This window comes from Geotrypetes seraphini, chromosome 8 (assembly GCF_902459505.1).
Source record: "Geotrypetes seraphini chromosome 8, aGeoSer1.1, whole genome shotgun sequence".
Classification (NCBI taxonomy): Eukaryota; Metazoa; Chordata; class Amphibia; order Gymnophiona; family Dermophiidae; genus Geotrypetes; species Geotrypetes seraphini.
This window is the reverse complement of record NC_047091.1, coordinates 22,086,379-22,099,094: the sequence shown is the minus strand read 5'-3', so window position 1 is coordinate 22,099,094 and position 12,716 is coordinate 22,086,379. Positions and strand designations below refer to the sequence as shown.

The window sequence follows — 12,716 nt, the reverse complement described above, 5'->3', positions numbered from 1 at the left end:
TCAGCGCTATAGAAATGATTAGTAGAAATAAATCTTGCACTGTCCCTCTTTTACCTAGAGAGAGAGGTGGGAGGTGGACATAAGCCCAGATAGCTGCAGGCAGGCAAACCACACACAAACTGGCAATTAATTCAGTCCCCTATTGAAGAATTTAGTGGCGTTTGACATTGTCAGCTTTGTTACGGATGTTCTAGTCTTGAACACTCTTGTGCATCGTGCCAAGCAAGGTGCCCAGGCCGAGTTGTGTATTCTGCAAATGTTCATAAATCTTTGTCTCTTCTGAGCTGCTTTGACCGAGAACTATGGAATAGTGAATGCAACTCTTAACTCATATTGCTTTATATATCTGGAAAACTGTGCAGGTGAAGACAGGAGGGGCTGGACTATGATGGTGGTATATTTATTACTCCCCTAAGAATACCCCCCCCTCCTTCATTATGTGTGGGTGTGCATTTGAAGCACACAGACTGACTGCCTTTAAAATGCAGCAAGACTGTCCTGCGGTTACTCCCTATGTCCACAAGGTGTCACCTGCAGCAAGACTTTCCTGCGGTTACTCCCTATGTCCACAAGGTGTCACCTGCAGCACTTTGGTTTTCCAACCCAACTACTGTAGTATCCTCTTTTTTTTTTTAGCTATGGGAAAACGTGGCAAAGAGGGAGTTGGTTCATGGTTTTTAACATTCATTCATGAGGAATATTGTACATTCAGATTAATGCACCAGGTTATCAATATTAGAGAACATATATTGACATTTTGCTCATCTTTCTATTGCCAAGGTGTAATTCAATTTAGAGAATGACAGGGAGACAAATATGTTCCCATCCCTGCAGGAACTCAATTTCCCCATCCCTGTGAGTTCTCTCGCTGTCCCTGTCCCATTCCCGTAAGCTCTGCCTTAACCACACAAGCCTCAAACACTTATGATTTTCAAGTGTTTGAGGCTTGTGCAGATGAGGACGGAGCTTAGGCATTGGTGGAATGAGGCATTATGACATCACAATGAGCTCTAGAATGTTGCTACTTATGATTTCAAAGTGTTCGAGGCTTGTGTGGATGAGAACAGAGCTTAGGCATTGGTGGAATTAAGCATTATGACATCACAATCTGAGCTCTAGAATGTTGCTACTAAGGATTTCAAAGTGTTTGAGGCTTGTACAGATGAGGACAGAGCTTGCAGGAATGGGGCAGGGACATGGAAAAAACTTGCCAGGACGGGATGGGAAAATGAGCTCCCGTGGGGACAGGGAAAAATTTGTCCCTGTGTCATTCTGTAACTAAATTCTCCAAAGATTTTTATGTTGGCCTTTTTTAGTCACCACCCCTCCCATGCACCATGGTAGATCTAGGTGCTGCTGTTTGTTTGTCATCAGCAATCCATGGTAGTTTTGCCCTCATTAACCCAAGTAATCCTTGGGTTAGATCAAGTGTAAGATCTGACTATAAGCTAAGGGTGGTTGCTTCTCGCCTTTTGTTTGAGATTTGGAATCTATATAATATAGGGTTGGAGACTGGGCTAATGCTTTCCTACGGGAGATAGAATGACAGTGAGATCCTAGCCCAAAACTACTATTTGGTGGTAGAATATATCGAATCATGTATCCTATCATACAGGTTCACTTTGTTTAATATTATAGTTTTTAAAAGGTCAGAAACCGTTCAGATTGTGAGCCCACTGGGACAGACAGGGAAAATTGCTTGAGTACCTAAATAAACTCATGTAAACCATTCTGAGCTCCCCTGAAAATTGAATAAATAAATATGGAAATCAGGAGGGGACAGAAACACTTCCACACCACTGGAACTGCTGGCTCTTCTCTGCCTCCGTCCATAGTGTACTCGACCCTAACCCCAGAGTGCTGTGACAGTCATGGCAATGAGAGGTTAGGGCCTGTTGACTATCAGGAAATGGTCACCTGATCACAGGAGCCTCTGCTGACTAATTAACCCCCTTTGAAAGTGGACTCACTACATAAAGTTATCAAATTCATAAATAGGACACTAGCGTGTGCTTCTGATTGAAATGACCAGTTTTAAGCAGGGCTGTGTGACGCCAGCTTCAAAATAAAACTTACAAAGTAATATATAATAAATTTATCATAATGTATGTATATATTTTTGGTCTTGGATCTAAAGTACTGGTAAACAGCATTTGCATATATTGTTGAAAGCGAGACACGTGTTGGAGGGAGTATGACTTTAGTGCTGTCCAGACTGGATTTTTGTCATGCATTTTATTCGGGGGTAGTAAAATATTGCGGATGATACAAAATTCTGCCGTTAGATTGATTTTTGGCAGTAGGAAATAAGATCGGGTGTCCCCATTGCTACAGAAATCGTATTGGCTACCGAAGTACTGTTTATGTATAAGGTCTTATCAGGGAGGCCCACGGTGTTTGGAAAATGTGATACAGCTGTAAACACACTGTGGCATTCGGTACCAGCATTGGCCGCTTTTTCATTTTTCTGAAACATCGGCTTGTGCCTTTTCAGTAGCTGGCCCGAGATTATGGAATGCATTACCAGGACATATTCAATTTTGCTCATCGTTACAGCAATTATAAAAAGGTTTTTAAAGATGCACTTGGATGCACAAGCCTTTCCTGATGCCCGAGCTCTGGCTTGGCAGTTTTCTAGTTCACGCTGTTGTGTGTTTTTGAAGTTTTATGTAATGTACCGTTCCCCTTAACTGTATCCATGACATCCTGTTTGTCTGTCTGTTTAGATTGTAAGCACTTTCGAGCAGGGACTGTCTCCTTCGAGACTCTATACAGCGCTTCGTGGGTCTGGTAGCGCTATAGAAATAATTCATAGTAGTAGTTTTTATTATGTAAACTGCTAAGGGGATAGGTGAGAGATAAATTTTAAAAAATAAAATATTTACCAATACTTTAGATCCAGAACCAAAAATGTAAAACCTAATCACAGTTGGAGTCTTTAGGAAAATCGAGGAGCTGAAGTTGAAGGTTTGGTGTTCTGACTCCACAGCTCTGGTTTTAACCCGATATCCAGCTCTATAGATCCCTTATTGGTGAATATTTTGACATGACTGATTGGCTGCTTCGGAGGGAATCCTTTGGCGATATCTTTGTAATAGGTAAGAAACCTGACTATCTTCCTGAACCTGGCGAGTCTGTCTAAACCATTCAAATATGTTTCACATCTCTTGTAATATCAACCCTAACAAAGTTGATGTAGGGTTGGGGATGAATAGATGAGGTGTACTTAAGATTTTCTTTATTCACAAGTCTGGTGGCCTCTTCGTAAGTGATTCACTGACCTGGCATTTTTAGGTCATATTTTATATACTGTCTGCGCTAGAAAGACAATCGGAGTGGTAGAGGTGGCAACAAACATTTCATTCACTTTGCAAATTCGTTGTTATCCTCAATGTTGATGGCAACATGACCCTGTTTTGGTAAATATGGAAAGGGACAGGCAATTTGCTTTGGCACCATCTCACCCCTAGAGGTCACTAGAGTCAGATGCACTCAAGTGAAGCTTAGTTTGTGTGCAATGGCCTTTTCTCTTGAATGGACTTTTCTGTCATGTCTCTAACTTTGTTAATAAAGCTCCTTTTGTCCGCAGTGAGTATGTGTTTACATTTCTCTTGTATTAAAGTTTATGTCTACGTTACTAACTGCTGTAAGCAATTACTCCTGAAGATTTCCAGTAACATGGACAAAAATGACTTGCACAGAGAAACAAAAAGATGAATGTAAATAAAAGATCTAATGTGGGGTGGAGCATGGACAGCTGGCGCTTGAGCTGTATAGAGAATAACAGCGGAAAAACCTGTGCCAAAATACGAAACCTTAAAAGGTGGTTGGAATCGTTAAAAAATGCAGAATTTTGTTTGCAATGCTTTGGGTGCAAATATATGGCTAAGGATGCAAATTAAGCCCTCGCCATTTAGAGGCTAGGGGAGTGCAGAAGCCAAGCCATTTTTCTGAGCAAATAAAACGGTTTTAGGAAGAGCAACTTGGCGGAGGAGTGAGAAGAAGCAGCCACGAATTCTTGGGAAAAACCAGAAATAAATTAGAATAAATGATAAGACAGGTGGCAGAATAATATGAAAAGAATAAAATTCATTTAATGAGCATGGTTAATTAAAGCTGAAAATCAAAGAGGTTCAAGTTATGGGAATTCAGAGGAAAATGAAAAGCGGCTGTAGCTTCAGGCAGAAAGTCAGGAATTAAATTACATTTAATGTGGGATTCTGTTTGTTAATGTCTATCACATATCATGGTGTAGCTTAAAGTGTTTCTTTACTGTTGCATAGATGAAAAAATTCGACAACACCGTCCAAATGAGCTTCCAAAAGATTCGCGGTAGAAGCCCGAATCTCTAAACGGGGCGGAAAGGGAACCGAAATCTCAAATATCAGAAGGAAAGACAAGGAATCGCAGCTGGAAAAACAATTATGGCGGCGTTGCTTTTATTTATAAACAAGTGTAGAAAAGAAAGAACGACTCTAAATCATGCTATTTAATTATAGTCTCCAAAATGCAGAAAAGCAATAACCACATAAAAACAGGATTAACTCCCATTTAAAAACTTTAGCAAATAAAATGCTGAATTGTATTTTGCACAGAAATAATACAGCATTAACCCAGTTTTGCTAAGAGCTTTGCAAATTTTCTTTCGTCCCTTTTTCTCTTTCCAAATTGATTAAATATCTTTAAAAAAACAAACAAACCAAAAACTCGCCCTGTTTCTGTCAACTGTGTTATCCAGTTTCACAATATTAGTTCAACCTCAGCAAAGGAGCAATAAATGCGATATCAAGATTTCTTCACATGATAGAACCCCAATTCTCGACACCCCCCAAACCCCTCCCCACGAATGAATTGTGCGTAATAGTCTTCATATAATGAGAAAAATAATCATTTCAAACGCACTCAATTTAAAGGGTTATTTAATAGGATTATCCAAAAGATATTCTGTTTGTAATCGAAACCTGTATTCCTAAATAATTAGAATTCTGCCGCTCCCTCTTGAATAGGTTTTGCCTAAAATATAATTATATTAGTTTAAAAAAAAAAGTGGCCTGTCATAAACAGTTTATTGTGGGGGGGAAAAAGCTTTCTTTTCCGGAGACTTGTCCACCTATCACTGAATGGAATGATAGACCGATAATTTCTGCCCCAAGCTCTGAATATTTATCGATCCATCAGAAAAAAAAAATGAAATTATTTTAAAAAATCTACTACAAATTTGGAGAACATTGGCTTTTAGCTTTAGCCACCGATTGGTTTGTTAGAGGCCTGTAAAGAGAAATCGGCAAATTTGTTTGAGTCCCTATTTCTAAATGTGTTGATGGATGTGCGGGTGCAGAAAAAAGAATCTCATCCCCCCCCCCCCCCCCCGGCTATGTCCTAGAGCCCTCCAATGATTTATTGAATTGGTATTACAGATTAAAACAAGGAGAAAGTGAATGAATGACTGACAGCGGAGAGAGAAAGTGAGCAGGAAAACGCTGGCGATTTGTTTCCAACCTTTCGGGTCTGTTTGCTTGCAAAAAAAAAAAATAATAATAATAAAAATAATCACCCCATCTTGTCACAGTAACAAAAAAAGCTTGGGGTTTTGTGTCTCCAACGTCAACATTTGAGCAGCACGTTAATTTGGGGAATGGAGATGAAGAAACCGAGTCTAAGACGTGAGTGAAACTTTTCTCTTGGAAGGTTTTTGCAAAAGCGCGTTTCGGGTTTGCTCCTCAGGTACTAAATCCCTCCAGCCATCGAGTAAGCGCTATTGTAGATATTCCAGATGCATCTTTAAAATTAGAAATTCACGCCTGGTAATAATGCAATTTTCTGGGCATTAGGCTGTAATTAAGGAATACTGACAAAGAAAATAGTGTAGCCTAGTGGATTTTTTTTTTCAGCTCACTTCAGCACAAAATGTAATGACAGTCGACCTTTGCTATGTATAAATCAAATATTTAGTGTAAAAATAACGATGTCGTTTTCACTGAGCAATAATAAACAGCCTGGACTTCCTGTGTCAAGCTTGCCGGGGTGCCCCAAGGACCGATATTTCATGTTTCCTTTGAAAAATGCTCTAATTTGCTTATTTTAAGCAAGTCAAGCGCAGCTGTGCGATCCTGCGGGCGCTGCCAGTCTCGCCTGAGCCCAGGGACCTCCTTCTGCTTAACGAAGGCGACTGTTCTTGCACGGACAACCTTTATTACCCCCTGATTGTACAGTATATAGGATTCAGTACAGGGAAGGCCGTGGGGTGGGGGGAGGAAACAGGCACGATTTCGGCTTATTTGAAATCGAAATGGACGTGAACCTGAGCACAGAAATGAAGCCTCGCAGACCGACCGATTTTTGTGCATTGCAATCGGAGCCGCTTTTCACACGTTCCAAATCCGTGCGGTCGGATCTTTCTTGTGGGCAATTTTTCATTCAGGTCGATTCTTCTTTTCCTTTTAACTCCTTGGGATTGCCGCTTCTCTTCCCGAGCCGAGCTGCACCAAAGGTGCGAGGCTGGCTGGAGGCTTCTCTTCCAACCCGTGCCACCCCCCTCCTCCTCCTCCCTCCCTCCCCAGCTCTGAGCACAGAAAAATCGCTAACCCGGTTCAACCTGTCCTGAGCCGAATTGAAAATCACAGGCACCAGCGCCTTCATCTTCTGTTTTAATCTAAAATAACCCCTCCGGGATTCTGCGAGTGGTAAATAGGTGAAATGCCCGATAAAGATCAAAGACTTTGGGGAGGGGGGGGAGGCTTCAGTTTACAGACCAGCAGAGCAGAATTGAGAGAGTTTTGACCACTTCCTTGGGAGCAAATTTTCCCTGCAGGCCAAAGATTTGATTTATTCGTTCAAAATAAACACATTTTGAAAACTATTAATTTTTTTGTTTTCTTCTTTAAGATTGTGGGGGTTCCCCCCCCCCCAGATCAGATGTGAAGGAAGCAAGTCACAAGAACCCAGTGGGGTCGTTTGAGACATATAAAACCAGCTGGATCCTGAACGATCAGATTTAGAAGGTGTTGGGGAATTTATTAATCCAGATCCTTGGTCGATTTGGTGAAATGCGTTCACTGGATTTAAGTCGAGCCTAGATTTGGAGAGATAATTCCAGGATGACTTTCGCTTTTAAAAACAAAGCAACAAGGATAGTGGCTCCTGAAAATTTTCTCATTCTGCTTTAAAACGATCGGGGAGGTTTTTCTGCTTCTGTTTTTGACCTGGGATGGGTTTAGGCTACCGTGAATTGCAGACTTAGCAGTGGGAGAAGGGTATTTGAAACCCGAAAACTAGGACCGACAGTGGGTCTAGAAACTTCTTCATTGTGGCCATGGAGGGATCATTTCAATTGTGTTTGGCCTCCCCAGCCGAGAGCCTGGAAAGAGACATTCCCGGGAGCCGGACTCCAGGGATCAGAGATTTTCTGGCCCTACCTCCAGGGAAAAGCAAATCATAAGGTGCATCGAGGCTTCTTTCCAAAAAGGAGGAACAAGAGAGAAGCGTCAGGGATGCAGGAACGACTCGAGACCCTTGGAACCCCCCGAAAGCCCACAGAGTGCAAAGGGTAACGTGGGTGCTTTCCCTTTAAGGCGCGCTCCCGGCGTCTCCGGCGCGCTCCCGGCTCTATAACTGGAGTGTATGGAAATGGTTTGGGCTCAGAGGGACAAGACCTAAGAGCTGGGAACAACCAGCAACAACCTTCCTCGCACGGGGGGGATTTGGAACGCCTCCTCCATGGATCTGATCTTTTCCACTCGATTTTAAGGATTTTATGGTTCTTCTGCTTTTGCTTTTCTTCCTCCACTCGGGACCCTTCTTGCAGGGCTCCTCTCCCACCGCCCAGATGTTAGTTCACACTTACTCGGCCATGGTAAGTTGGAATGAACACGACGTGACATCATTTGTGCCTCAATCGAGGTAACCTTATACCGCCAAATGAGACACGCTGGCCAGATGTCAGCTTTAACTGCTCCTAATTGGTGTTTTCGGAGGGTTTTAATTTTCCTTTGGAGAATTGACGGAGTTTCAAGGAGGCAGCTCCATGACTGAGCATTGGGAGAAAGAGGGGCTTTTGTACCAGTCTCGGGGGTGGGGGGTGGCAAAGGAAAGCAAGAGACACCTTAAAGCCCCAGGTTAAATCCTACCAGAGCCGGGCTTAAGAGCAGCTTGTTTGCCAGCCTGAGCCCGACTCATCCCCTCTGGTCCTGGAAGTAAGCTTTGCTCTGTTGCCTTTTTGCCTTTGCTTATGTAACTTTGTGCTAAGCCTTGAATTTTTTTCCCTCTCTTGTTTTCTTCCTGGTTTTAGGAGCGCCCTGACGGATTAAACGGGACTTCTACCGGGGGCCGACTGTCCCAGCTCTCCTCCCTGAACCAGACTGCCTATTCCTCAGCTCCCCCTCTTTGCCACACCCCGGCCTCCGACTTCCAGCCTCCCTACTTCCCTCCTCCTTACCCCCAGCCTCCCCTGCCCTACTCCCAGAGCCAGGAGCCCGGCTACCCGCACCTGGCAGACCCCTACGCCAGCATCGGCTCCATCCACCAGCACCAGCAGCCCAGCTGGCACTCCCAGCGAGCCCGGCAGGAGGAAGCCGGCCTACTGTCCCAGTCCCACCGGGCTCTCGGCCTGGATCCCCGCAGGGAGTATGCCGGGGTGCCCCGCCTGCTGCATGGCTTGGGAGACGGCGGGCACGGCCTGGGAGATGTACCCCTGGGGCTCCACGGATTGGCACACCACAGCATCGAGGACATCCAGGTAATGAGGGAGGGTCTGCCACCTTAGGTGTCCCCCCCCCTCCCGTCCAAAGAGAGGAAGAAAAAACTGGGCAACATTCAAAGCTCCCCCCTTCCCTTTCTCCGTCTAATGTAGGAGAATTTTATTTGTTAGGATAAACTGCGGAGAGCTTTTCACCTGCTATTTGCTTCCCAGTTGGAAAAAGAAACGGGGAAAGTCTCCGCTTTCCAGCTGGGATCCTGATTTTTCGGGAACATTATATAAGTCAAGGCCTGTCCTCTTGATTATTTTTTGTTAATAGTCTCTTAAGGTATATTTTAATATTGTGAGCGGATCATGCATTTTATTTAGGATGAATTATTATGTACAAGTTTAAATTAGACTCTTGAAATGGACAGGTTGCACCCCCAGAAGTGGGAAAAGGGAAACACCGTTTTGCTTTTTCTAGAAATAGTACATTGGGAACTGTATTTACCTTTAATATGTTATGCAATGTCCCTGTTACATGCAAGGTGTGTGACATCGGACTGTACCCCCAAAATAAATTAGAAACAAACTTGAGTCTCCTTATAAACAAATCCCCACTATTTGTTCTGGAAAAGCTGGCAGGTTTAGGGGGAAAATATTTGCAAAACCCAGACTTTTCTCAAACATGGGAACATAAAACCCCACCACTGCTTTGCTGTTTTACAGTAAAAATCGTTAAGCTCCAAAAGTACATATTCTGCTGAGTTAAGTTAATTTTTAGAATTAGATGTAATAAATTGCTCTGAACACCCAGGATCTTCAAATGCTGCAAGTGAGTGACTTAAAAATATTTGTAACTGTTTCTCCCCTTCCTTAAATCTAAATATTGGTTTTAATTTATATCGGTTTAACGTGAAGAGATGTGAAACGCCCTTTAGTATATAAAAGTCTTATTTATAGGATTTCCTCTGGTATAGGTTACTTTTGTAGGAAGGAAATTTCACCAGCCCCTGAAATTGGGTAGGAAGTGGCAGAATTAGTTCAGGGCTGGAGTGTATTCCAACCCAGATCTACCTATATTTTCCTGAAATTTTTGCATTATTTCAAGGCTACATGCACAATATTTCATTAAAAAAAAAAAAAAAAGAACTTATGGAAACAAAACCAATGAAAGCTGAAAACACGCTAAACTGGTGAAAAAGTGAAGGTAGCTTAAAAGTTAGAATCTAGCGACATCTTACCCTGAAAATTCTAGTTTTAAAGGCAGAGCCTACGGAAAGATTTACAAACCAAGCAAAAGTGATTAGTTAGGAAACCTTTTAAAATTGCTCCTCAACGGTTCACTGACCTGAACGCTCTCCTTGGTAAACCACTTTATTTGAGGCAACTTTTTGAGAACTTTTTCCATGTGTATTTTCAGGCTATGGATGACAGCTCCGGGATGACTTTGCTGGACCAGTCTGTGATCAAAAAAGGTAAAACCCCAAACCCCCAACGAGAAGCCTGTGGGTGTAGGTGTGTGTCTAGGTCTCGCCATTCAATTCGTATCACAAACGGATCAAACTTTTATGACTTAAAAACCAGCTGCTGCAGCCAAGCAGGCGTTTCCATTTTTCTTAAGCCTCAAGTTTTAGCAGAACAAGCCATGTATTTGGAGTGGTAGAAGTCAGTGCCCAGTGTAACTCTCTCCCCTTCCTTAAGTCAGGTGCAGATTGGTATTTCCAGGTGCCCAGGATTTTACACGTACCCTGGTATATCCGGATATTTATAAATGCCACACATACAGGTATGAAGAACCCCCCCCCCCCCATACTTTTTTATCTAACTAGGGCAGGGCCAACACTTCTCCCTAAATAACCCTGAGACACATAATACCCAGGGTCAGGGCTGACTTGCGGATCCCAGGTGCCTGTTCCAATTTCCTGCCCAGGGGCTGATCAAATCTCCGGTCTCTCAACGAAAGAGACCCCTTGCAACTTTGCCTCTTAAAACTAATTACTGGAGGCCAGGCCGAGATCTAAAGGCAAACCTTCTTCCTCTGTATTAACTGCCTCATAAAACACGAGGAATGCAGGAAAATCACACACCGGGGATCCTCCATTTTTAGTTTTGTAACCCGACTGCTCCAGGCGGTAGGAGACGTCTGCCTTGCCCCTGTGAATGAAGGGGGAAGAGGGGTTGGGAAGGTTTGAGAGACTCGTCTAGGTAGGATGTCCGACCAACTGACCACAGCTTGAAAGGAAGGTAGGATGGGGATCTCGAGTTCTTGGCTAGCCCCGTCTCTTCAGAATGACTGAGTATCCCACAAATAGGAGGGTGGAAGGACCCCCGAGCACCTCATTAGAGCAACGGCAGGAACTCATGTACTGGTTCTACAACTAACTTAAAACAAAAAACATATAAATATCTCTCTAGACATCAGCTGGTCACTGCTTTGCAGAGTAGAAATAGCAGAACAGGGGACGCGCGTGCAAAGGGGTAACCTGTGAGAATAAGGTTAGATAGGAAACCCCCATTTTTCTGGAATAAACCGGAAGTATGATTTGGGGGATTTTAGACGGAAAATATCTGGTATGCTACTTCTGACCAAATCCAACCTGAAGCCGGACTGGAGAGTGGACGTGGGACAATTCGCGGAAGGAAAGGCAGCCAAAAAGCCAACAAATAGGCAGGGGGAAATGCCGGAAGACCCGAATAAATTCATCTAAACCGTATAGAAATGAAAGAAAGAAAAATAGTGTCAGGGGGTGCTTAAAAGTTCTCAGCCCAATTTCCTACCGTCGCTCAAAAGAGTTTTTAAAAAATCTTATTTCGTTAAGTGCCAATTTGCAGAAACGAAATGCTCTGTTTTTGACGTGGTTTCGGACCATTGATTGAACAGCATTCACATCGTTCTTTTCTTGGTTGGACTGACGACTTTTCAGCACCCCCCCCCCCCCCTTGTACGTTCTGTTGGGGTTTTGAATCTACTGTATGTAATCTCTGCATTGGTAATATATATTGGAATTTCTACACATTATATTACACACTGTGGAGAAGAAACACAGAAGGCGAGAACTAGTTTCAGAGAGTGAGAGATGAAAACGGGAAAATGTCGCCTTGACGGCTTTACCTTCCGTGACTTTCCGCCTGGGTCGAAGATCAGATTTAAGCAGGCTAGGCGAGATCAGAAAGGCAGCCTTTGGAGTCCACGTGGACGCAACTCGCCCCACTCGGGAGACGGTCTCTGACTTCTCCCAGAAGCTGCTGTTGGGGCTGGGGGAAAATCTGGGTTGCTATTTACTTTAGAAACACTTAAGATCATGTTTAAACAGCATTTATTTCTGGTCCAAATAACCCATTAGGATAGAATTACATTTTGAGCATAAGCTTGTAGGGTGGCCAGTTCTCTTGGCAGATACCAGAGGAATTTGTAGGAAGAACACAATTCAACAGAGAGCACAGATCTGGGTTTACAGTTCAATTAAAAAAATATATATATATATTCAAATCAACATCGGCTGTGGCATTACACATTTCTTTCAGTGGGAGTGAAATTAAAGTGACAGATACAAGTCTTCCAGGATAGCATTAGATCTGATTAGATTTATTCATTGCCATTTCATTTTGAAGACAGCTAAATCGGATTCCCTGGTCACATTTAACAGAGGAGATCATTTATCAAGAGCTGCCTGTTAGATCCCTCTTTGCTGAGGTGCAAAAGTATTTTATTTGAACTTGTCATCCAGAGTTAAAACGCCGCACACCTGCATATTTCAGTTATAATAAATCCCACACAGCTGTCAAAAGTATTTTCTCCTACTATATGCGTTTAGTCCAGGGGTAGGCAATTCCGGTCCTCGAGAGCCGGAGCCAGGTCAGGTTTTCAGGATCTCCACCATGAATATGTACGAGATGGATTTGCATCTCATGGAGGCAGTGCATGCAAATCCATCTCGTACATATTCATGGTGGAGATCCTGAAAACCTGACCTGGCTCCGGCTCTCGAGGACCGGAATTGCCTACCCTGATTTAGTCCAACAAAAAAGGTCTTAC

At 43.2% G+C, this 12,716-nt stretch overlaps 1 protein-coding gene across 2 annotated transcripts in view; it reads left to right on the top strand.

Moving 5' to 3' along the window:
- The first annotated feature begins 6,251 nt into the window (after positions 1–6,251).
- Positions 6,252–12,716, top strand: part of TFAP2E (transcription factor AP-2 epsilon) — a 67,147-nt gene continuing 60,682 nt past the window's right edge. The window contains exons 1-3 of one of the 2 annotated variants that reach the window (XM_033957075.1): positions 6,252–7,852; positions 8,288–8,734; positions 10,101–10,155. In XM_033957075.1, coding sequence (XP_033812966.1) covers positions 7,754–7,852; positions 8,288–8,734; positions 10,101–10,155 — 601 coding nt within the window. In that variant the 5' untranslated portion in view covers positions 6,252–7,753. The remainder of the gene's footprint in view (positions 7,853–8,287; positions 8,735–10,100; positions 10,156–12,716) is intronic. The other variant, XM_033957074.1, reaches the window with a different exon arrangement.